This window comes from Tasmannia lanceolata, unplaced genomic scaffold (assembly GCF_043159265.1).
Source record: "Tasmannia lanceolata isolate RefF3 unplaced genomic scaffold, GAP_Taslan_0.1 ptg000013l, whole genome shotgun sequence".
In the NCBI taxonomy this organism is placed as follows: Eukaryota; Viridiplantae; Streptophyta; class Magnoliopsida; order Canellales; family Winteraceae; genus Tasmannia; species Tasmannia lanceolata.
The window spans coordinates 25,972,171-25,998,755 of NW_027518690.1; the positions used below are offsets into that span (position 1 = coordinate 25,972,171).

Below are 26,585 nucleotides of genomic sequence, written 5' to 3' on the forward strand. Positions count from 1 at the left end.
TGTCCTTAGAACTGAGGGGTTGTTTTGGTTTATGGTCACATCTTATGGCTTTAGTCTATCTCAAAGTAGTCCCCAGTATGAGATTACTCACATGTAGTGTTGGGTAATTGGGTAACCCATGGGATCAATAGTGATACCCAACAAGGAAACCTCCACCTCTCTCGTAGAGGAAAGTCATTTACAGTTTCAATCGCAGCTGGGCCTTTAAATAATGTATGGCCAACCAATTTGATAAACTTTTTATCAAAAGGTTTTTCAAAAAACAATGGTTGTTTTCAAAGGAGTTTGCAAATGCATTTGCGGGCTCGAGCTGATTGATTGAAAAGTATACCATTGAGTGGGCCTAGAGGGTAATTAGACCTGGCAAACGGGTGGGTTGAGTCGACCCGCAGGTTGTGGGTCAAAATGACCCGCATTCCTACGGGTCAGCAACTAGTGACCTGTACCCAGTGCGGGTGGGTCGGGTCGACCCACAATTTTTTCCAAAACAGTGTTTTTTTTTGGCCGGCGATAAATTCACCCCCTAATTTTCAAGATGGATTGTACAACTTACACCATAGGATGATCCAAACCGTCCATTTGATGGGCCACAACGTAAATAGATCTCGCCCCAAAAATCATTGCCATAGGATGATCTCAACCGTTCGATCTATAGAAGTTTCCATATTGTGAGTCCCTCTTTAGATCGGAGGGTTAGAATCATCCTATGCTAATGATTTTTTAGGCACAACCTATTTACATTATGGCCCATCAAATGCACGGTTTGGAATTTGGATTATCCAAAGCATATATAACATTGGGGTCAGAGTTTCAAACTTTCAGTCAAAAGCACAACCTACTTTCAGTTCAAAGCACAGCCTATTAACATTGGGGTCACGGTTTGGAATTTGGATCATCCAAAGCATAATTTGGATCATCCAAAGCACAACCTATTTTCAGACTTTTAGCATATATAACATTGGAATCTGGAAGTTGAAGAGTGGAATTTAGATCTATTTTCAGACTTTCAGCATATTATAATTTGCGTCAACCCGCGGGTTGACCCGACCCGACCCGTGTTTTTGCGGGTTGGGTCACCTACATATCGGTTTTGGCGGGTCACTAAAACCCCAACCCGTGCCCGCAAATTTGCGGGTGGGTTGGGTCGACCTGCGGGCATGTGTCGCGTTTGCTAGGTCTAAGGGTAATTGATCCAACCCCGTAGGACCCAACTCAGTAAATGTGGAGGAAGGATGTACACAATTGATGTGATTAGGGATATGTTGATTTGGTGGCCATCTTCAGGGTAATGTCCTGGTGGGGCTACTTGCCTAATGCGATTGTAGTTGGACTACATTGCATGACATTGTAATGGAGCCCACGTGGATCCTACGAGATCGACCATTGGATCCCTGCATCGATCCCACTCATGAATCACTTCATCCATATGGATTGTTGGACTATCTGGATACCAGATTTGATGGTTAGCATGGACGAATATGATTTACTGTATGAGATATAGGGAAGAGGTGCAACACAATTATGGGGTGCGCAAGTTAATTATTCATATGCTTAATTGATGCTTAAATCCTATTGGTTGATAGTTAAAAGAAATAATCTTGGTTGATTTATACTAAATACCATTGGTTGAGATTAAAAAGGAGAGAGAGAGAGAGAGAGAGAGAGAGAGAGAGAGAGAGAGAGAGAGAGAGATTTTAGTACAAGTTCCTAAAATTTATGTCACTTGCTTGGCAAGCCATTATCCTATTGGTTGAAAATTTGAAATTGGAAACAGAGGTAAATATAAATAGTTATATTTAGTAAAATAAGAGGATTCTTGTTTTATTATGATTCTAATCAGGGAAATGATAAATGTGCCCCTTTTCATTAGGGGTGTTCATTATTCTGTTATAACCGAACCGAACCGAATTGGTTCGGTCGGTTTGGTTCGGTTTTTTCCTTTTCGGTTCGGTTTCGTTTTTTTTTTTTTTTTTTTTCCGGAAATTCGGTTATTCGGTTTCGGTTATCTCAAAAAAATAATTCGGTTAACCGAAATTATGATAAAAACCATTAGTTTTTTTTTAAAAAGTGCTATATGGGCACTCCGTAGGATGATCAAAACCGTCAATTTGAGTGATCACAACTTAATTAGTGTGTGCTCAAAAAATCATTTTGATTGGATGATCCTAGCCCTCCGATCGAAACTGAGATTTTGATTTTTCCCCTCTTTTTCTCACACTATTCGGTTAACCGAAATAACCGAATTTTTTTTCGGTCCGGTTTTTAAAAATTTCAGTTCGGTTTCGGTTACCGAAATTTGATAACCGAAATAATTTCGGTTATCAAATTTTGGTTATTTCGGTTCGGTTATAACCGAATAACCACCCCTACAGTTTTCATCACAGAGAACATTAGCATCAGTAAATGGCCTTTTAACTTAGAAAATAAACAGACAAAACAAACTATACCTTTCTGTTTATTTTCCTGATTGCAACATATAACTTGATGTTGATAAAAAGAGAATAATTACATCCAAAGTTTCTAAAGCGCTTGCACTGATCCACACCCGGCTCTGCACTTTTTGTTGATCTCTTTTCAACCCGGAAACATTTTACATTCCTAAACAGAGGAATCATTTCACCTTCTGTTTGGTAAGCTCGGTTGAGGCATACTGGCGGCACAAGCGCTCGCCATTTGCGGGCAAAATTACATGTGGAGCTGCAACAGAGAAAACTTGGTAAAATGACTTACTCAAAAGGAACTCGACAGAGGGAAAGAACACTTGCGTTGTAGAAACAAGGGTCTGACCTCTTTGAAAAAAATAACACATCTAAGAACTCGTTCCAAGCTAGGCATTTTCAGTATCAGCAACTTGGAGCCTCTTTTTCACCTCATCGAGGCACACTTGAAGATCCCTGAATGCCTCTGGATATGTGAATCTCTCAGCCTGAAATTCACAAATAAAGCCTCAAGAATGTTGGGTATGAATTCTGTTATGGAGATGATACTATCCTTAAGAATAAGGACAATCTGATCCTTATTTGGACATTGTCCTACAAATCCAAAACAACGGAAGGGGGAGAGCCATGTGTCACTACAGAGTTGGATGCCAAAGCCATGTGTTTTTAGACATGTCAGTACAAAGTTGTATTCCATCCATTTGGCATTTTTTATCATTTGTGTCAAGGAAAAACTGTATAAAACATGATGGAAAAAGGTGTGTTTAACTTCAACAGCCAAAATCAAGGAAATATCATTCCCAGTTAGTCATTAATTCTTCTAAAAGATGAAATCCGGAGTGAAATAGCAAGCTGATTTCTCCTCTAAAGAGCTAAATTACAGCCTGGTTTTATATGTGCTATGCATTCATGATTTGAAGTATATAAGAAAATTAGGCTTTCTTAGAAGCCATTGACAATTTGGATTGGGTATTTTTAGCAAGCCTACAGGATAACTGGAAGAGAAAACCAACAAAAGGAATCATTACACAGTCCAAGTCAAACTCATTAGCCAAATTTCCATCCTATCTCACCACTGACAAGATTCCTTCAATATATATGTATCCACATCACAATGAATGTGGATATTGGTAAAACCAAAAAGCGGTAAAAACAATTGTTGATCTTTTGGAAGGCAAGAACGGCCATTTTCATCTATTGCACAGTTCGATCATTTCCAAAGATTTCAAAACCTGCGAAGAATGGACATTTTTTTCCTACATACTATAGTTACACTGCAAAAATTTTAGTGATATCTTGGATGTTTTAAGAACTAATTAAACATTGTTTGTGAGTACGATTTCAGGATGTCAGGTACCGGTGCTTAGTGTTGACTCTTGAGAAGATGGTAAAATCCCCAATGCATGACTCTTCAGGAACATTAATAAAAAGAGGCAAAGATAACCACAAACGAGATATATATCTTACCTGCTTGACTGTGTTTCTTAAGTGCATCTCAGCTGTAGTGAGTTCTCGACGATTACCAGTGGATGAAGCCGTTTCCATGTATAGCTTGCAAAGTTGCAAGGAGGCACGCACAAATTTCTTAAATTGATCTTGATTATGCCACAAATCAGATCCCTGCAAAAATGAGTTTGTTAGCAATCCAATAGAGACCCATTGTTATATAAAATAAAGTTCTACATGGAGTCCGACTACAATAAAGAAACTAAGCTACAACAAGATCCACTACAATTTACAAAGCCTTCCAGTCGCATGGAAGGCTTACGGTCATTGATAGAATGAAAAGTTAATCAAATATCCAAGAATAATAATCTTCAGACCTAAATAAAACAAAAAGAAAAGAGCGCTACAATTTTGCAATATTAACTCAAATAAATTATTGCAATATTAACTCCAATAAACCACTAACCATAAACTTCATAAAATATTCAAGAACAATAAATTTCGTAGCTCAACAAAATAAAATAAATGGTTGATAGTATTTTATAATGGCAACTGAAAATACAGATCCCTGCAAACTTGAGTTTGTTAGCAATCCAATAGAGACCCATTGTTATATAAAATAAAGTGCTACATGGAGTCCGACTACAATAAAGAAACTAAGCTACAACAAGATCCACTACAATTTACAAAGCCTTTCAGTCGCATGGAAGGCTTACGGTCATCGATAGAATGAACAGTTAATCAAATATCCAAGAATAATAATCTTCAGACCTCAATAAAACAAAAAGAAAAGAGCACTACAACCTTGCAATATTAACTCAAATAAACTATTGCAATATTAACTAAAATAAACTACTAACCATAAACTTCATAAAATATTCAAGAACAATAAATTTCCTATCTCACCAAAATAAAATAAACGGTTGATAGTATTTTATAATGGCAACTAAAAATATACTATTACGCTTGCTGAAGCTTGGAGGAAGATCTAGTCTTGTTTTTATGGCCAACCTAATCTCAATGAAGAGAAGCAACAAGTATGAGGCGAAACTCCAGAAACAACCACAAGAAGCATCAATAACAGAGAAAAAGAAAAACCTCAGAAAAAATATTGCCTACTCAGAAACATTTTGATAAGATAGTTCTTCAACTTGTTTTTGCAAGATATCAGATTTTATAATAAAATTTGTGTTGTCTAAATCAAAATTTTTATTCCTAAAATATGTACAACACATCTGCATAGTACACCCAAATTGGACAGGGCATCCCAAAGGGGAACACAACAGATACATGGTCAATAAGCTCACCTAAAATCCTATCTAAGGACCCAACAACATTCATTTAGTTAGACCGGAGTTGATGACTACCAGTTCTCCCTTTTCCGCTCCTTTAGCTAATATGTCTGGTTGTTCATTAGTTGACCTCAGCATCTGCTGAAATTCAGGGCTTAATTTGGAACAGAGGTCTCTAATTTCAGAAACAACACCTACTAGTTTCCAAGGACCGAAGGATTTTGTTGCCGCTCATGCAATGACATTCGAAGAATCACCTTTAATGACTAAGGGATCATTGACGGAGTCAGCATACAATCCCAATCCCCAAAGAAGGGCTCTTGCTTCTGTTTCATTGGAGTCGCACACACCCACAGGGCCAAAAAAGGTCTATAAAATGTGTCTGTATAATCATAAAAAAAATAAAAATAAAAAGGTGTCTGCCTGAGTCGCGAAATATAATGCCAATACCCGCATGACGTGGAATACCTTTAGAACTTCCATCAAAGTTAAGCTTGATCCATCTAGTAGGGAGAAGGCGCTACTTCGGAATAGCTCTATTCTCCGAACCTTTTTCTCGTATAACAGTACTCCAGTTTCTAAGTATGCCTCCCATGAAATTCTTTTCATTTCTCCCCAAAGAATGAGACCCAGTCTCTCTCCTTCCAAATAAAAGAAAAATAGAGCCCTGAAATACCACTTGGAATGCAGCAAAAGCAAAGATGTGAGAAGGAATATATCATAAACTAGCAGCAAATAGAGTACTCTAAATCTTTAGCAGTGTATACTTTTCGATATGGGTTTGGTCATGCAACCCATTACAAAGTCTGGGCTTTTCAGCCTGACCTATGGAAGAAAACAAAGGTACCTTTCTAAATCATATTGTAAGCAGTGATAGAACAATATGCCAAACAAGGAAATGCTAAATGCTAAATAAGAAAACAAAACAATTGAGTATAAAAAATAGTATGAGATCAATACATAATAGTGATACCTGGTATGATCTAACTTGCTTCAAAAGTGCTTCGGAACACATGGTAAGATCCCCTTTAATTTTGTGCCACTTTCACATCTAAGATAAGAAAGGAGACACAAGATAACTAATAAATGAAAGGGAACAGATGCTTAAAGGTTATAAATAAAAAAAATTACAAGTTGCATCTCATAGATAGCAAAGGCCACAGAAAATCGCAACACAAAAGTAGACAGACTACACCAGTAAATACTCCCTAACGGCACATTGGTTCTCTAAAAAAAGACCTAGACCTTGAAAAACAAAATGAAAAAAGAAGAGAGGATAGGCCACCCAAATGTTTGGATACCTACTGTAGAACTTCTCCGAGCAAGGCCATCAAATGCTCAGTTTCCCGGGAATCTCCTGGACTAGCTTGCATCCAACAATGATGATCTCCAAGGGCAGCGGAAGGCAAAAGAGTAGGCATGGAAGTTCTTGCTTCCATCTCAACCATTACCCTTTCCAATAATGGAGTATCTATTCTTTTATTGTTTGTCATATCTAATACCATCTTGGTAGCTTCTAGTGCCTGCAAAGGAAAAATATATTATATTATTGCCGAGCATCCTAATATCTAAGTTCACATAGTATGACCGTATGATATCAATACGTAATTGAGTGGATGGATTTTTTATGTCCCTGACAGTAGTACATGAATCATTTATAGAGGAAGGTCTCATCGGTTTAACCAAAATCAAACAATTGCTAACTTCAAATCTGAAGTTCTAGAGATACAGAATGCCTAGCACATAGCTCCTTTTATCTTTTGCCACATTAACTCCATTAAAAGAAGTCAAGAACCATAACTGTCATTTTTCAGGGAACCATCAATATTACACAAATAGAATATTTGCTTCATTTTTAAAGGTAATCGAACAAAGGACGCAAAAAATAATTTGAAATTGCAAACAGACCAACTTTTAGGTCAGAAGTAAGAAACTTCACAAAAAAAAGATATCATTTAGAAAGACAATAGCCTGGGAGTCAAATTGAAGACATTTTGAAAGGTCCATGACCATAACGACTTCACATTGAATAAAGTAAAGACTAAATGGTTGATGGTCCAAATCCAAGACCTAGAGCTGATAAATAAGAGGGTTTCTAGATCATATAAGGATACTCCTATTTCTCAAGACCGGAAGCCATGAAACTTGTGAGTTTGAGGGATCCAACCTCATGTTGGTAACAGTTTAATGAACGTCAAATTAGATTTTATTGTCGTAATGCGAAGCAGAATTCCCTACATTTTCGCAGATCATAGAAGTTAAACAAAATATAATGAAAGATTTTACCTGGCTAAAATTGTTGATGTCCATAGCAACTTGGCTGTAATTCTCCCACATTTGCCAGCTGCTCCGCCTGTGAAGCAGTTTTAGTTATCTTTTTATTTCATCTGATCACATTAGAACTTTATTTCAAGGCATCCCTACTTAATAGAATTGATTTTTAAGAAGCATTACTGAAAGAAAAGAAGAAATTACAGAGAGAGAAAAAACCTAATTTTAGTGCTTCCTTGACGGCAATGAAAGCTTCCTTGCTCTTTTTATTGATCATATGCCTGCAAAATTTATAGTGCAAAATATTTATTTTTTTCCTTGACCAAGTGAAAGATGTGATAAGTTTTTTTTAACAAGAAAAAAACAAGATATATCTGAAGCTAGATTGAACGAACTACACCCAAAGTTGAAAGATTAGGCATATAATTCTACTTCAACATACAAGAATAGTTAACGCTAGAATTTGTTAACATGCTTCCTCGTAAATATTAGAACCCTGACCATAAGGAAACTAGATAGGACAACCAATTAAGTAATTGGATAAAGGTCACCAAGGACTGGGAAGATCATTATTTAACCATTTAATTAAGCTGAGACCTGAATCCACAACATCACATAATGCACCTCAAGTTAAGCTTTGATGGTTCTAGGTTGGGTAATCCAGATCCAGTGAGTGTTTCCTTATAGTTAGAGATCATACAAGGGAGGTAGATTGGTGTTTTCTGGTCTTTTGTTTAGAAGTTGACATATTTCATTGATATTGGTAAAGCATTGGGGACCAGGAGTCCCGTCCTGTGTTACAAACTACCAATGAGACTGAACTGGGCATACCCAGAACCAGACAAGTGAAACCTAGCAAAAAACCATTTCAAGTATAAAGACATTATACATTCCTTCATTCTTTTTAAGCAGTAAAATTCCCTAAGTGTACCATCCCTAACAACCTATTATCTACAATTCATTCTATTTCTCTTTCGTCTTTACTTCCTCCAGCATTCATGCTCCCAAATCCAAAAAAACATAGAAATCTCCATTAGGAAAAAAACATGTTAACAGGCCTGATCCTAAACTGAGGACTGTTATGCACAATCATTTAGTTCCACCATTAAAACCCCAACGTCCAACTCCAGTTCCATGTCCTCTGGCCAAAACTCCGAGGCAAACTCTGTGAAAGGAACCTCTTCCACTGGATTCTTCCGGATGGCTATAATCTCTGCTATCTTTTGAATACAGAGGGTTCGCTTTTCCTCCCATTCCAATCGCCTTAGGTTATCAGTATATTCCAACCAGCGTCGGAAAAAGGGGAGTTTGTACCAAGGTTGCCAAGGCGGGAATCGAAAGCGGGATTCGATTCGGGATTCGAAAGCGGGAATCAAAGGCTCTTGGGATGGTTGGAAGCGGGAATCGTGGGTTTGCCAGAGAGTCGACGGGGATTCGTCGGGGAATTGTCGGGGATTCGCCGGGGAATCGTCGGGGATTCATCGGGGAATCGCTGAGAGTCGTTGGGGAGTTGGGATTCGCTCGGGATTCGCAGGGAATCGCCTGGGAATCGGGGTTTTCATAAATTGGGAATCGGGATTCTCAAAATTGGGAATTGGGGTTCTCCAGAATTGGGGATTCGAATCGAATCACGGTTCGGATTCGCGATTCAGGGATTCGCGAATCCCCAACTCCAGGTACGAATCCTGCTTCTTTGGTTTGTACACCGGCGTACAATTCTCCTTTAAGTTGAGTGTACCTGTTAGGGGGAAGAACTCTTCAGAAATGAGTTTGTAGTCTTCCTGAAACTGCTTCCACTGACGCTTGATGATCCCTTTGATTTGTTCTGGGATAGTAGGGGCTTCCACCGAAGCTTTGGCAGAACTGTACCGCAGACTACGGACCCAATGGCGATGTTGGAACCATTCCGTATACTCTGGAATCTCTTTCCGTAACCAGAGGAAGAAGAGGAAGGTTCAACCATTTTCTTCACCACAAAACTTACCTAAAATGAAGGAGACAAACCTAGAAAGTGACCTATTCTCTCATTAAAGAGTTTATTAAATAAGACCCATATCCCCGTAGCCAAGGGCCCGCATCCTCATCCCGATAGATATTATAATTTATGTTCCTTCCCGAGCAAGGCAAATCCATCATTGCCAAAAAAGCGGCTACCGCCAGAAAAACACTTACCATTCCAAATAGCCACACATAGGTCCTAACCCTTTTCGCGTTTCAACAAATAGCCATAATGCATAAAGGGGTCTTCAAGTAACAAGGATATTTCAATGCACGGTAGCCTTACCAAATGATGCCAAAGGGGGCCCAACAATTTTTTTCTTTTATCTTGGGCAGAAACCCCTTTCGAAGATTTGCGTCAGACATCGGAGGTTTCTTCACGCAACCCTCAAAGCCATTTTCAGGAAAGGATGCTATGGCTTGTTTTCCTTCAAGATCTAAATATTTCCTGACATCTGCAAAGCGTCCCTTCTTTGACCAATTTCGATAGGGGCTGGCATATCTTGAGTGGGTCCTAATTAGAGGTTTCTTAGGCTTTAATCCATTTTCTGTACTAGACAACGAAGGAGATTTGAAATTCAAATTCAAAATGTGGGGCCTCGAGGGTCCAACAACTCCCCGGCCAAGATTTTCCGGTGGAGGGGCCATTGCGATCACAGAATTAGAACCTGAAAGGGGTGACCCTGGCAATGGGCCCCCATAACCCAAGGATTCAATTCCAATCGAAAAAACTTGTTCGGAGACTTTGATTTGAATGGAGGGTCGTAAGAAATTCCACTTCGGGGCAAGGATCTTAGCAGAAACAAAGATCATACACTGATTGTGGTTCCCTTCCATTTTTACTTCTAGAACATGACCGAAAAGATTTTCCAGAGCTTGAACTGTTGATGCGGTCCATACATGAAGAGGAATACCATAGAATCTAACCCAAAATTCCACCAGTCCCAGGGAGTAATCATTCTTCCTGCCCACAATTCATTGCCTTTGTCCAGGATCATTGCAGTTTCTTGTTCTGATTCAACGATAAATAAGACTTCGTCCTTGGATAACAGACAAGGGCATGAGAGGCAATGGAGATTCCAAACTTTTTTGGCCCACCCCCAGAGATCATAAAGATTATCAATAGTCGAAGTGGCTAAAGATCCCCACCTATTAATTGTAAGCCCAAGGGTTCCCATGGGTTAATCATTCACCTTACCTTCTTGTTTTGATGCTAGCAAACTAAATTGATTAACTTTTATGGACTAATGTGTTACCTTGAGGTGTTGTGTCGTATACAGGAATTTCATGTCATAATCGCCATTACACAACTCAACTCAACACATAGCTTGTGGATTAAGAAAGCAAGAAACAAAGAGCTTGCACCTACATTAGAGTCATCACCATTTGGAGATGATCAAGTCAAGGAGCTCAACATGAAGATCCCACAAGTTCCCCAGCAAGTATCAAGAAGGAGCTTGAAGTTGAACATGCCATGATGACACCTCATGTACCTCAACATGCATTGAAGATTGGAGGACAAGTTACAAGAGCCAAGAAAAAGTTCAAGTTGGTCACTCAAGCATAAGAAGTCCAAGGAAGTGCAAAAGAGCCAAGACATTCTAAGAAGATTCAAGGTTCTTATTTTTAGAATGTATTTGGAGTCCTCTTGATTTTATGTTTAAATGCATTTTCAATAGGTTTTCAAAATGATTTTCATACTTAAATTTTAATATCTTTGGAAACCATACACTCACCCAAAAATGTATTTAAAAACCTAGGACTTAAGCCTAAAGACCAAAGCCCAAAGCCCAAAGCCCCTGGAATTTAAAGTTAAAAATGAAATTTTACTCAGGGCCGGTCGAAAGGGCTATGCCGGGCCACCTCGGGATGCTACCTGGAATTCCAGGGCATCTCAAAATCTATCGGGCCGGTCGACCGGGGTAAGCCGGGCGACCGCGGATATGTTTTCTGAAAATTCAGAAAACATCCAGGTTGGGCTTGGAGGTCGACCGCCATAGGTCCGGTCGATCGCGATAGTGTTTTGAGACGAAAATTTATTTCAAACAGGTAGCCTTCGTCGGGTGACCGTCATAGGGCCGGTCGACCGTGCCGGTATGAATTTTGAAATTCAAATAGAGAGCCCAATAAGGGCGGGCGACTGCCATGCCTTGGTCGACCGCCGCGACATGGAAATAGAGCCGTTGGGGCTTTCGCAGGTTGACTTTTTCAACCTTGTAATTTACAGTTTTATCCCAAAACGATCATATTTCCTTGTGGGCTATATATACACTATCTAAACCTTTCTAAATAACCTTTTGCAAGATTAAATCCTATCTTCTTGAACTTAAACTTTTATATGAAAGGTTAAACCTCTTTGAACTTAGATTTTTACATTCTATCAAGAGGTACTCCATAGGCTTTACATTTTATCTTCCTTGGAGTGTTCGTGAGCTATACAAGGTTTGTAATCCGTCTATTCAAGAGGCATTGAGAGTTTTTTATTTTATTTCTTCATTGTATTTGAGGGTCTCCGATTCGGCCCGCTAAGAAAGGTGAATCATTGTAAGAGGGAGTGTGCCCTCGCAAGGCTTCATGCAGAAAGGGTGTGATCCCTTTGAAGGAGAAGTTGGTGTACGACTTTGAGATTCGCCCGTTGAAGAATCTTATTGGTTTAGTGGAGAGCCCAAGGAGGTAAACTTGGAAGAGTGGAGTAGGTCAAGTTGTGATCGAACCACTATAAATTTTGTGCCTTGTGGATGCTTTCTCTTCTCCCTCTCTTTGCACTTGCTGATTGGTAATCTCTACCCTTTAATTACATTTATGATTTATTGAACAAGGGTTAGAGTATATAAGCTTAATGTAACATCTAAACCCTAGATTTCACTATATTGATTATTTGAACAAAGGTTAGATTAACTAGTGCTTAATTAGTAAATTAATTTTAATGATCCTCATTTAAACCCCAAATTTTTAATTAGCCAATTCACCCCCCCTCTTGGGTTGTCCCACCCGTATTTCATTAAATTTTCCAATTAGACAGCATCTAAGAGACGATAAACATGATTCCACATCTTTTTCAGAGATAGAAAGGATCGGAACACCAATCGAAGAGAGAGTAGAGATTGACCCTGAATCAGGCCAAAGATCATCTTTAGTAGGGTTCGGTTCAGGATCCAAGTTGTAGCATTTCTTTCCCAGAGGCGGAGGCCCATCCTTTGGTGTCAAGTAGCATTTTTGGTAGCTGATTCTCCAACTGAAATTGGCATATTTACAGGAAGGGCACCGCCAACCATTAGAGGACCTCTTCACCTCACTCTTTTTCTTCTTTTAGATGCATATTGCTAAATGTGTTGCTTTTCCCAGCGACAATGACGCCTCCATTGAAAGTTTCGATAAGCACACTCGTCACAAAACCAATTCCCCTCCCACATCCTTTTTTTGACTGAAATTTAAAACCTTGATTATGAAGCACTGATCAACATGTTTTCTGGTCTTTTGGGAGTAAAAGATTCTAGTGAAGCAAATGTTACGACCATTACATCAATGGAATAGAATTAGATTTTTTCATCTCACTTGAATGGGCCATTTAAGTCAAAAACTGATTCATTAAATGTGATTAAATGGAGAAGTAAAAACTATGAGTACCCTTGGAGGTTGGGAAATACCATAGGAGGAATTAAGAAAGCCCCACTTCCCTACTGTATGTTTAAGCTAATGCTAAGACTAAGGAGAGTGAATCAATCTCCCACCTTAGCAGGAGTCATCTCTGATTGCTCCCTATTCGTAGGGACGTTAGCGGCGAGGTTTAATAAAGTTAAATGTGATTAAATGGGCAAGTAAATATGATGAGTACCCTGGAGGTTGGGAAACACCGTAGGGGGACTTACGACGATTGTGGCTTGTTCATCTAACCATTCACCTATGTATCCGGAGCTAAACGAGAAGATGGATACATTGGCTAAAGATGAGCAAGGGGGCCTGCAATCAATTCTTGATCACCAATTCACCACTCTCCTATTGTTGATGTAACGAAATAGCTAGTTACTTCCTTTTTTTCTTCACCATGTTTTTAAATTTGAAATATTTCTAAAGGATTCATTTAGCCGACCCCAACTAGTTTAGGACAAAGGCTTTGTTGAGTTGAGTTGAGTTTGAGTTTTTAAATTTCCCAAAACAACCAAATTGCTTCCACTCCCATCCCCACCGAATGAAATCGACATAGTTTCCTTTTCACATCATTATTTCTTCAAAATTTTCCAAGAAATTCGATTGACATTCCCAAAATTCAACCGAAATGGTCAGAAGGACAAAAAAGAAGAAGGAAAGATGTTAATATTTGCATTAGGGATTTTAAGTGGCTGCAAGCCATCCAAGGTATCCCTTTTCTCTCCTCCCTTATGCCATTTACAACACTCTCTCTCTCTCTCTCTCTCTCTACAAAAGCAAGGAAGCAAGGAAGGAGGTTTTACAATATCGTACATGGATTTTCGACAGGCAATCTTCAATGGAAGTTTCTGTAGGACCAACATCTCTTTCAGGTTAGTCACTTTACTTCTTCTCTATTTCTTCTTTTTTTGTGGCCTCCAATTAAGTATGATTAGATTAAAGCTGGGAATAGGAGTTGTTTTTTTATTCTCTATCCCCATTCTCCCCCCTCTCTCTCTCTCTCTCTCTCTCTCTCTCTCTATACATCTCTCCCTTTCTTGTGGGTCATCTGGGTCGCCATTTTTTGACAATCTAGGTTGCAAAGGACCCACGTTTGGGGTCGTGCGACCCTGGATCGCGGGTCGGATGGTGGTAGGGCGATCTCGCTAACATTGTTCTAGGCATGTGCGGCAGCGTATGTCACTAGGTGTTCGACGTGATTAAGCCATTATGGATGATTTTGTTGGTTATGTGATAGTGTCTAAGTATGTATTTGCACTTATTCTAGCAATTCCCAAGTTTCATCTTTGTTAGATGGTGTATGTATATGCCTAAGGGCATTATGGTCTTTGTACTCTCTTAATATAAATACATGTGAGGGGGAGTAAGACTCCAACTCATTCTCTTCTCTCATCTTCTCTCTTTCAACATGGCATCAACGCTCATATACTGACTGACTACCCCTACAGCAAATGAGATGTCTGGGCGAGTGACTGTGAGATATATGAGTTCGCCAGCCAACCTCCTGCATCTGTCAGGGTCATCTAACAAATCACCCTCTTCTGGAAGAAGTTTCACATTAGGGTCCATGGGCATAGCAACAAGTTTCACCCCAAGGTGGTCTCATCTAATAAATCCAAAACGCACTTTCTTTGTACGAGAGAGAGAGGGGCCTCTAGTGGAGTAGGCTATCTCAATCCCAAGAAAGTACCTCAAGTGACCATATCTTTGGTGGAAAACTCTTTCTTCAAGAGGGCCTTCAATTTCTGTATACCCACTGAGTTACTGTCAGTAATGATAATATTACCAACATATACTACCAGACGAACACAGCCAGCCGCAGACTAATGACTGAAAACAATGTGATCGATGGAGCATTGTTTAATGCCAAAATGCATGGCAGCCTCAAGGAATCTCCCAAACCATGCTCAAGGATATTGTTTTAAGCCATAGAGAGATTTTCGCAAGCAACATACGTAGGAGGACATCTCCGCTGAGCAATATACCCAGGAAGTTGCTCCATGTACACTTCCTCAGTGAGGTTGCCATGAAGAAAAGCGTTCTTCACATCTAACTGATAGAGAGGCCAACCATTGTTAACGGCAACGGAAAGCAACACACGAATAGAGGGAATCTTGGCGACGGGAGAAAAGGTCTCTGTGTAATCGACCCCCAATGTCTGAGTATACCCCTTCGCAACTAATCGCGCCTTCAGACGCTCAACTGTCTCATCCGGCAAATATTTGAAGGAGAAAACCCATCTGCATCCCACGGGGCGAGCACCCGAAGGAAGAGAAACCAAATCCCATGTCAGATTCGTTTAAAGAGTGCCCATTTCAAGGTCCATGGCGGCGCGCCATCCCGGGTGAGCGAGGGCCTCGGCCGCAGACTGCGGCAAAGAGACATAAGACAAAGAAGACACAGCTTCGAAACATCGGAGTTAGATTATCATAGGAAACAAAGTTAGAAATAGAATGGGCAATAGAATGAGAGCGAGTACGTGAAGCAATAGGAGAATCTAGAGTGGCATGATAAGAGGGAAGAGAAGGTACCTGAGAGGTAGAGGCCGGTATCTTCGGCTGAGAAGATGATGCCTCGAGAGGTGGAGGAGGTGGAACTGCTCGCCAACACCGCTAATAAGTCTTCGTAGTAGCAGGAGGAGGACCCACCGATACCTGTAATGGGGCAAAATCCGATACAGGAGGAACCACAGACACCTCTAATGGACGAGAAGAGGACTCAACCGGGTCAGGAAGAACCGGAAGAGGAAGGGGGGTCATCGAGTCAAGCACAACAGGACTATGCTCATGTGAAGGAGGGGAGTAGGGCTCGAACTCAAAGGTCACATCGGCGGAAACGAACAACCTGCATGATCGGGGGTGACAATGATAACCCTTTTGGGTACAAGAGTAGCCCAGGAAGACACAGCGCTCCGCCCGAGGGTCCAATTTATCGAGACCAGGGTTGAGGTGGTGAACAAAGCAAAAACAACCAAAGGCCCGGAGTGTGAGAGGAAAAGGATTGAACTGAGAATGTATGATAAAAAAGGGAGATTTACCATCAAGGAAAGAGGAGGGAAGTCTATTAGCAAAGAAACATGCGGTAAGCACTACATCGCTCCAATAGGGCTTTAGGGACTAGCATTTGAAAGAGAAGTGTGTGGTAATATCAAGCACATACCTAAGTTTTCTCTCTGCGACACCATTTTGTTGAGAGGTGTAGGCACAAGAGGACTGATGGACAATACCATGGGTAAATAAGAAATCCTCAAAGCCATGACGTAGAGAAGTATTCCCGAGCATTGTCGGTGCGTAAACATGGCTCACACGAGTGGAGAACTGATCTAGTTGCGCTTCCTTTTATCGGGGATTGGTACCTCTCCTCTGTTGTATTGTGATAATAAGGCCGCGAATCATATTGCTACAAATCCAGTCTTCTATGAGCGGACTAAGCACATTGAGGTGGATTGCCATTTCATCAGTCAAAGAATCCAGAAGGCGATATATGCACAATTTTTACTAGATGAGTGGATCAACTGGTTGATATGTTTACCAAATGCTTAAGGCTAGGTTGAGCGATATTTGTAACAAGTTCGGAATGTATGATATATACATTCCAGCTTGAGGGGGAGTGTTAGAAGCTGGATGTATATGCCTAAGGGCATTATGGTCTTTGTACTCTCCCTTAATATAAATACATCAGGGGGCGCAAGACTCCAACTCATTCTTTTCTCTCATCTTCTTTCAACAATCTTAAAATTTCATCATTTCATATGTTTTTTAAAAGATAAAGAAATTTCATCATTTGCATATGGTTGAATACGTTTCTAAGATTTTACAAGATTTCCACTGAAATTTCCACCAAAACCGAAATCTTTCCATTTCCACCGAAATTTAAAACCTTGTTTATGATTGGTTCAATCATCTTTTTGAACATTCAATAAAATGAATCAATTTTCCATCTTTCAAAATAACATCAAGTAGAGCACCTCATCCAAAAGGATAAACCCAACCCACAATTTGAGATAGCTACCTCAACCATGTTTTGCGATCCCAATTGGTTTAATGAAAGAGAGTAAAGTAGAACATGCTAATCAAAAGAAAATGTTGTGCAAACTATCTTATCTGGAGTTCCCTTGCAACTACCACTGAAATTAAAACTAAACCAACGGTAGGAGGGGGATTTAGCCAACAAACGTGTCCTGTTGTGTCCGACACGACGCGTGTGTCCAGTCGTGATGACACTACTTCAGACACTTTTAAATGTATTTTCTAGGGGTGTTAGAGTTAATGTAGGTGTGTTGACACGTATTTGTGTAATAATAAATGATTTTATGTGTATGTACACGCCATCATTTTTAGATTTTCAGATGTTTTCATATTCAAGGTTTTAAATGTCGGTTTCGGTGTCGGCTTCGGCTTCGGCCACCACCGAAACCGAAATATTTCGGTTTTGGTGGAAATTTCGGCTGAAATCATGTAAAAATTTGAAAAAAATGGGTTTTCTTAAAATTTCCACCTAAAAGTACAAAATTTTTGTGGAAATATTTACATTTCGATGGAAATCTTTTACATTTCGGTAGAAATTTTGTAAAAGGGTGAAAAACAAAATTTCGGTTAAAATTTCGGATTTCGGCGGGGATATCATTAAAAATCCGATTCAATGTAATTTCAGTTTCGGTCCAAACTGAAACCGAAATATTTCAGCCGAAATTTCAGATTTCAGCCAAAATTGAAAACTATGTTCATGTTAAACAACTCATATCCGTGTTGAAACTCGAAACACGAATCCATATCGACAAATTATGATTATATAAACTTTCTATTTTAGCCATGTCCCCATTTCTAAATTTTGGGGCTTTGCCGTGTCCGACACTCCGTGTCAGTGTCAACACGCGACACTCGTGTCTGTGTCTACAAATCATAGATATTACCTTAGTGTTCATAAATCTCCCCTTGCAAGGATGGCCCAACAAGAACTCACTAATCGGTTGTACATCAGTCTACTGTAGTTCCCACATAGCATCATTGCATAATGCCTCCCAAAAATGGCCATAATAATACCACTGACCACACCCTTGGACCAACGAAAAAACAAAGCACATAGTTGCATTACGCTCCCAATCAACACTAACAGGAAAGACAAAAATAAGAACAGCCATTTGGCATAATTTTAGTCATGTTTGGTTCAAAATGTCCCACTAAATAGGCTATGAGTTAATTGAGATCATGTCGATGACTGCATTAACTAATAATTCATAATAAAAGGGAAACAAATCTGTGATGAACTGCCCAAAACGCATTAAATAAAAAGATGAACACCTATTACCCGCAACATTGCAAAAGATGCATTAGTTTAAAATAAAAAATAAAAAATTGCAAGAGATACATAATTGCAAATGAGAAATATGTTCTTTAAGTTGATCACCGAATTCTATGCATATATCCAACCATGAGAATGCCAATACTTAGAGTGGGGGCTTTGGGCTTGAAATATAGTCAGAGAGTAGGACAAGAAGCTAAACACATATTTAGAAGGATCCAATCAAAATGAACACTGAGTTCATAGCCATCATGGGATAGGATGAAGATCCACTCTTGTTGAAGCAAAAAGATAAGTTTCTCAAGGGCTCTTCTAACATGCCCACACTACATCTCAGAGGGCCACATAATTTTTCCCTAGAGTACCCAAAGTACCATCATATTAAATACACTAATGTTCAAGGCCTTACACAAATTGAACATTGTTGCAAGTTAAGAGGCCAAAGGAGCTTCTTTGCACAATGTGCTTTTCCAATATAAAATATTCTTAACATTACCACCCTAAATCAAATGCTAGGCTTAAATATCAAATTGTATACTTTCACAATCCCACTATTGGCATGTTGCCGACTCAAAACATGGCAATCACCCAATCAAACCATTGCCATGTTTTGGATACTTTGTCCATAGGATAGCAGAACAAAGACTGGATTGGGAGTCACAATCACCCTCCAACATTTCCTTACAGACGAAACAAATTTCTGAAAACCTCTGGTGCACAAATGCCATCAATTTTGCACAGATATTTTTAGTTTACCATATGAACCTTCTTCTCCAATTTTCAATCCCTCTAGAAAAAAATGTTTCAACTGCATTAGGAGATACTAGAAAGATATCGGTGACATTTACAATGGTGGTGCTCCCAAGAGAGGCGTAATCGAATCTCCGAGTGGCATAAAAGAATCCACAATAGGGAAGATCAATTTATCACCCATCACATTTGAAACCTCATAACGGAATCCCATGCAGTTAGCTGGCAAACATGAACTTATCCAAAGATATTTTAACTGAGTGGAACAATGTTCATCAAGGCTAGAGTTGCTAAAGCATATTGGATTTAAGCACCAATAATGTGATTGATCTTGGATGCCAAATTGGTGCAGAAATATAATGTTGTAGTCATAAATATTCTTATGAAAAACATGCGAATCCGTCATAAATATTCTTCTGAAAAACATTTATCCGTTTCTTAAATAATTCATATGCAAATTTGAGCATAGATATTAAGAACCCAAGCCATTAAACAATACTTTGGTCCATTATAAAGGTGCATGTTTGGAAGAGAATAGAGTATAAGAACTCTTATTAGTAACTTTGCAAAGAGAAACATAAAGATTGAGAAAGAACACAGAGTAAATCATTGAAACCAAAGCAACAAATTATGGTTTCTAGTTTTTTCTCTAAACATACAAGCAAGTAATGTTATTCCAAGCCTCTCCATTATCAGGATCAAGTTGCACATCACGAGCAAACCCATCCAGCGCCTTGTCAATATCCTGAGCCTGCATCAAATGTTACACATCAATCCAAACTGAATATTGTTGTGGCTAAGTAATCTTGGAAATAGCACCTAGTGCTCATTCATCAAAAAAATTATGAAAGCATTAACTTGAAAAAAAAAAATTTAAAAACTTCAATAAATTTAGAGTCCAGACAAAAATTGTGAAAGGGTGCAACAATATCGAGTAGAAAAAAGGATCATGCATCAGACACATACAAAAAAACTAGTACAAGTCGAACATTTTTAGATAATTCCAAGGCATAATATATTTTGATAAAGTAAAATGCACATTTGTCCTACATCAAAGTTTTAGAGGCTCCTTGTAGTTCTTGAAAAAATACATATCCAAGTTTGTATGGTACAAAAGAATGCAAGCAGCAAGCCATGCAAAAAGTATGTTTTGAGTTGCCTTAAGCCCATATAATCAAATCCATAGTGTAATAAACATGTATGACCAAATCCAAACGACCAAAAACCAATGGAATGAAGAAAACAAATGTTTTACCTTCAGGGCAGCAGCACCAAGTGCAAACGAGCCATCAGGATACAAAGAATTGATAGCCATTGCAGATTCCTTGAAGTAATTGTAGTAAAGGCAAGATCATTAAAATTATTCAACACCAAAAGAAGTCGACGAAATCAAGTAAAGATAGGTCTAGGAAAACTCATTAGGGAAACAAAAAAAAAGCAATGTAACTGGAAATAAAATAAAGAAGTGACAAGATCAAGCTTCAAAATGAAATACCAAAGGATTTTGGATGTTTCATAGTCCCCCCTATTGTATGCACTATGAGGAAGCGATCGCTGTCAATTAAGCAAAAACTAGTGAGAACCAAAATAGAAATTTACAAATAATTATGTTTATACACAATTGAGATCACCTTAGCTCGAGAAGATCGTTTGTTGGAAACTTCCAAAGCTTTCTCATAATAAGCATCATTGTTCAGAACATCACCCAAAGAACACCTGAAAATAAAAAAAATGCAATACAATTCACAATATGCTATTGTACTAAAAAGAATAGGACAAAAGAAAATGTACTAAAATCCATTTTGCACATATAGTCATAGTAATAGATACAATTTGACTAACACAAAATACCCAGACAAGTAGTGATTAGTGATTGCTGATAAAGGCGTGGAGAATACCCCAATATTCAATTACGAGTCCTTGAAAAATCGACTACAAGCCAACCACAATACCATTTTCAATCCAGTGCCAAGGAGTGTGCTACTAGTTTTCTGAAGAATGCCCCTTCTTCAGCTATCGTCATCTTTATGTGAACCCCCTCAATCTCCTTGTTTAGAGATTATATCCAAGGAGTCAGATGCCCCGATTAAGAGAGAAGGTCCTCCTTTCTCAGAGAAGGATTTTTGGAGCTAGAACCTGTTAGTGATTTTGGATTTTCAAAATCATGTATTTTGCATGTTTTAGTGTTTTGGAAAATGTTTTATCAAAAGCGTTTGGGAAAAAGAAAATGTTTTCTTGGAAAGATTTGCTTTTACAAAAGGATGTAGAAGTGTAGTTGAAAAGATAGTCCCGTACCGGATGAGAGAAAGGAAAGAGAAGGGCTTATAAAGCACTACACTTGTCTAATACTTATTGATTGCACATTGGGTTGAACCCATGGTTGGACCCGCGGGACGGTGCAACGCACAGTTCGCACACGCGCACGCGCATGTGCGCGCGCGGCGTGGGCAATGGGCTATAGGGCGCATAGTGGCACTTTTTTAGGCGCACTTTGCAGATGGGTAGGTCAAATGGTTCGTAGGCCCATCAAGCTGAATGGTTCGGTTGGGTTGGGCTTCGGTTCGGGCCTAATGGTTGGCCCAACGGGCCCATAACTCCAATGATGAAAGAGTGTGATCAAATGGGTTGTGTCCCTTCCCCCAACGGTCAAGTGCCAAGATGGTGCGATCCACACCATAGATGGTTGATCTAATGATGACTGGGTTGGAGAGAGGTTTTACTCAAACCAACAGTCACCTCTAGGATCGATTAGGACCGTTCAATATCAATGGGTGCGATCTAACGGTCAGATTTCAAACATTCTGGAAAGGTGCCCTGTAGAGGTGTTTTTTCACAATGAAAAGACACCAGGTGGTCTACAAAATGTGCAGAATTCAGTCATTTCATAACAGGAAAATGAATTGGCAATTCTGAAAGACTTTACACTCTCTTCTACACTCCTACAAAATCCCCAAGTATTTCTACATACTGTTTTTCTTTTGTTTACTGTTCTAGATACTGTTTTTCTGTAGAAACAGTATCTAGAAATTTCTCTAAGGCTTGAAATTTCGAAAGGGCATTTCGGGTTTGATTCCGCTAGTGCTACGCGTCACCAAACATTAGTAGGGCTTCCCTACTAGGCTTCATTGTATCTTGGAGGCAATTCGCGGATCCCCTTTGCACACTACTAGTGGGGGCGAATCTTGTCTTAAGGAAAGTGCTATCACGCCTTGAAGCAACAAGTTTCTGTTTTCTATCAACAACGGTACCCTCAATTTGTTTCAACAATCTTAAGACAAGATTTTCTACTGTTGTTTCAATGACACTTTATTCGGTTCGTCAAATGACCCAAGACTTTGTCAAACTCGAACGTTTCGACAAAGGAAATTTCAAGCGCTGGCAGAAGAAGTTGCACTTCATTTTGACATCACTCAAAGTGGTCCGGGTTCTCACTACTCTAAAGCCGGCAGCAAATGAAAATGAAACTTTGGCGGAGGCTCGTGCAAGGATGAAGTGGGAACAGGATGACTACATTTGCAAAGGGCACATCCTAAATGCTATGTCAGATACACTATTTGACATATATCAAGGCATGGGATTAGCAAGTGAAATCTGGAATGCACTTGAAGCCAAATACTTGGCGGAAGATGCCAGTAGCAAGAAATTCACTGTGAGTCGATTTTTAAATTTTAAAATGGTAGATGATAAGTCTGTTATTGATCAATTACATGAAATACAACATGTAATTAGTCAAATTCATTTGCAAGGCATCCTTCTTGATGATTCCTTCATTGTCCCTTCAATTATTGACAAACTTCCACCGACTTGGAAAGGCTTTAGAAAAAGTCTTAAACACAAGAAAGAGGAAATGTCTATTGAAGACTTGGCTCAATGCCTCAGGATTGAGGAAGAGTCAAGAATCAGAGACAAGAAAGAAGATGAAACTGTATCCTCTAAGATCCATTTTGTCAAGAATTCGAATCAACAAGGAAAAGGCAATCGGAAGAGAAACAAACACACTGAAAAGAAGACTAATAAGAATAAGAAAAGAAAGGGTGCTTGTTTCAACTGTGGCAAACCAGGCCATTACAAGAGTGAGTGCCGACTTCTTAAGGATAAGAAGTCGGGTGCACCAACAGACAAAGAAAAGTTTGGCGCCATGATTTCAGAGGCAAATATGCTTGAAGATGGCAATGATTGGTGGATTGACTCTGGTGCGAAGATGCATGTCTGTAAAGACAGGAACCTGTTTGCAACTTATGAAACAGTTGAAGATGGAAACGTGTTATACATGGGAAATTTGTCGACAGCAGAAGTCAAAGGGAAGGGCAAGGTGGAACTTGAGTTCACATCCGGCAAGCGACTCACTCTAACTGATGTCTACCATGTACCAGAAGTTAGAAAGAACTTAGTGTCTGGAAGCATTCTCAATAAGAATGGCTTCAAACTTGTATTTGAATCTGACAAGTTCATTCTTTCTAAGGGGGGTACTTTTGTTGGGAAGGGATATATGTATGAAGGGATGTTCAAACTTAATATCAATAAAGTGAATGTCTTTGCTTATGTTTTGGATTCTTCTTTATCTTTATGGCATAATCGTTTAGGACATGTAAATACTAGGAAAATGAATGATATGATTAAGTTAACCTTAATTCCTAAATATAAAAATGACTTACTTGATAGATGTAAAACATGCATGCAAACCAAGATAATCACTAAGTCATTTCCTAAAGTAGATAGAACTTCTAACTTGTTAGATTTAATACATAGTGATGTATGTGACATACATAGTGTTCCCACAAAGGGAGGTAAAAAGTACTTTGTTACATTTATTGATGATTATTCTAAGTACTGTTATGTTTATCTACTTAGTCATAAAGATGAGCTTTTAGAAAAATTTAAGATTTATAAAACTGAAGTCGAAAACCAATGTAAAACAAGCATTAAATGTCTCAGATCAGATAGAGGTGGTGAATATCACTTTCCTCATTTCTGTGAATCAGTAGGCATAGTCCATGAAACTTCTACCCCTTATACACCACAACAAAATGGTGTAGCAGAAAGGAAGAATATAACACTTACTGAAATGATTAATGCTATGCTTGTTAATTCTGGTTTAAATAAGAGTTTTTGGGGTGAAGCCTTACTTACTGCTTGTCACATTTTGAATAGGGTACCTAGTAAGAAATCTAATATAACCCCTTATGAATTGTGGAAGAAAAGGAAACCAAACTTAAGTTACCTTAAAGTTTGGGGTTGTAGATCTATAGTTAAAGTTCCTAAACCTAAGTTAAGGAAATTCAGTGAAAAGGGTATTAAGTGTATCTTTTTGGGATATGCTAGTCACAGTAAGGTATATAGGTTCTTAGTTATAGAACCTAATTATTTCATAGATGTCAATACCATAATTGAGTCTAGAGATGCCATTTTCTATGAAAATAGGTTCACTTCAATTTCTAAAGAAATTGAACCTACAACTTCTGTAGATCATCCTTTAGAATCACAAACAGAAGTTGGTGAACCTAGTGTACAACCTAGTAAAATAAGAAGAAGTTTAAGAGATAGAAGGGATAGGAGTTTTGGCCCTGACTTTGTAACCTACCTGGTAGAAGGGACAAGAGAAAACTCCAAGGTTCTTTCATGTTAAACTTAAGCATAGAAAGTGACCCTCAAACCTATGGAGAAGCCATAAAGTCACAAGATGCTACTTTTCTGGAAAGAAGCAATTAATGACGAAATGGATTCTATCATGGGTAATAAAACTTGGATTTTGGTTGATCTACCACCTGGGTCTAAACCTATAGGATGTAAATGGATCTTCAAGAAGAAGATCAAAGTAGATGGGACCATAGAAAAGTTTAAGGCAAGGTTAGTTGCCAAAGGGTTTACTCAAAAATTCGGTATTGATTACTTTGACACTTATGCACCAGTTGCTAGGATTTCTACCATTAGAGTGTTGATTGCCCTTGCTTCCATATACAAACTTCACATTCACTAGATGGATGTTAAAACCGCATTCTTAAATGGTGAACGTGATGAAGAAGTGTATATGGAACAACCTGAGGGATTTATTCTGCCAGGCCAAGAGCATAAAGTATGTAAGCTTATCAAATCTTTGTATGGGCTTAAGCAAGCCCCTAAACAATGGCATGAAAGATTTGATAAAGTCTTAGTGTCAAATGGTTATGAGATACATGAGTCAGATAAATGTATATACAGTAAATTTAAGGGTGGCAAAGGTGTTGTTATTTGTTTATATGTTGATGACATGTTAATTTTTAGTACCGATATTGAAAGCATTCAAAATACTAAATCATCTCTTTCTCAAAACTTTGATATGAAAGATATGGGTGAAGCTGATGTGATTTTGAGTATTAGAATCATAAGACAAGATAATGGTCTTATTCTAACACAATCACATTATATTGAGAAAGTTCTCAAAAAGTTTAACCATTTTGAATGTTCACCCATTTCAACACCTTTTGACCCAAATATAAAATTGTATCTTAATACTGGCAGGACTATTTCTTAACTAGGGTATGCTAGTGTAATTGGTAGTCTTATGTATGCTATGACTTGTACTAGGCCAGACATAGCATTTGCTGTAGGTAAACTTAGTAGGTTTACTAGTAATCCTAGTTTTTCTCATTGGAATGCCGTCTATAGAGTTTTAAAATATTTAAAGAAAACTATAGACTATGGTTTATGTTATAGTGGGTATCCAACTGTAATAGAAGGATACACTGATGCTAGTTGGATAACTGAGCGTATAGACCATTTATCAACCAGTGAGTGGATTTTCACCCTTGGTGGGGGAGCAGTCTCCTATGCCTCTAAGAAACAGACATGCATAACAACTTCAACTATGGAAGCAGAGTTTATAGCTCTGGCAGCATGCTTTAAAGAGGCGGAATGGCTTCGAAATTTGTTATTGGAAATTTTGTTATGGTCTAAACCAATGCCATCGATTTATGTCCATTGTGATAGTCACGCCACACTATCAAGGGCATATAATCATGTTTATAATGGTAAGTCCAGACATATAGGACTTAGACATAGGACTATAAGAGAGTTACTTACTAATGGATGTAGACACCCCATTTTGACCGAACCCTTTTACGTTCTGTTTTAAAATAATTGCTCTAATAAACTAGTGTTCTAAGGTCCCAAATTGTGCCCTAGGCTAGCTTAGGGTCCCACCGGGGCCCCTGTGAAATTTCATCAAGATCTGAGCTGATTCGCCTAGTGAGCAAGCCTAGATAGTGTCGCGGTGCAAGTTCAGAAGGGCGGAGGTGAAATATGTCATTTCCCGTATACAGGAGGGCATTCTTGGAAATTCCTATTGCTTCCACTACAAGCAATGAGTGAGGGCCATTAGATCAAATTAGAGGGTTAGGATCATGTAGAGAAAGGGGAATCTTTGCCCCTATTTTCTACTTGCTCCCCCCTTATTGTGCAAAAA

General features: G+C 38.8%; 1 protein-coding gene across 1 annotated transcript in view; it reads right to left on the reverse strand.

The window, feature by feature from the left end:
- Positions 1-2,390: 2,390 nt before the first annotated feature.
- Positions 2,391-26,585, reverse strand: part of LOC143891098 (uncharacterized) — a 45,681-nt gene continuing 21,486 nt past the window's right edge. The window contains exons 7-19 of the mRNA XM_077395746.1: positions 20,776-20,860; positions 20,615-20,698; positions 20,400-20,468; positions 19,804-19,895; positions 7,670-7,728; positions 7,463-7,533; positions 6,482-6,699; positions 6,308-6,365; positions 6,150-6,218; positions 3,906-4,058; positions 2,893-2,926; positions 2,788-2,825; positions 2,391-2,697 (exon numbers count right to left, since the gene is read on the reverse strand). Coding sequence (XP_077251861.1) covers positions 2,686-2,697; positions 2,788-2,825; positions 2,893-2,926; positions 3,906-4,058; positions 6,150-6,218; positions 6,308-6,365; positions 6,482-6,699; positions 7,463-7,533; positions 7,670-7,728; positions 19,804-19,895; positions 20,400-20,468; positions 20,615-20,698; positions 20,776-20,860 — 1,042 coding nt within the window. The 3' untranslated portion in view covers positions 2,391-2,685. The remainder of the gene's footprint in view (positions 2,698-2,787; positions 2,826-2,892; positions 2,927-3,905; positions 4,059-6,149; positions 6,219-6,307; positions 6,366-6,481; positions 6,700-7,462; positions 7,534-7,669; positions 7,729-19,803; positions 19,896-20,399; positions 20,469-20,614; positions 20,699-20,775; positions 20,861-26,585) is intronic.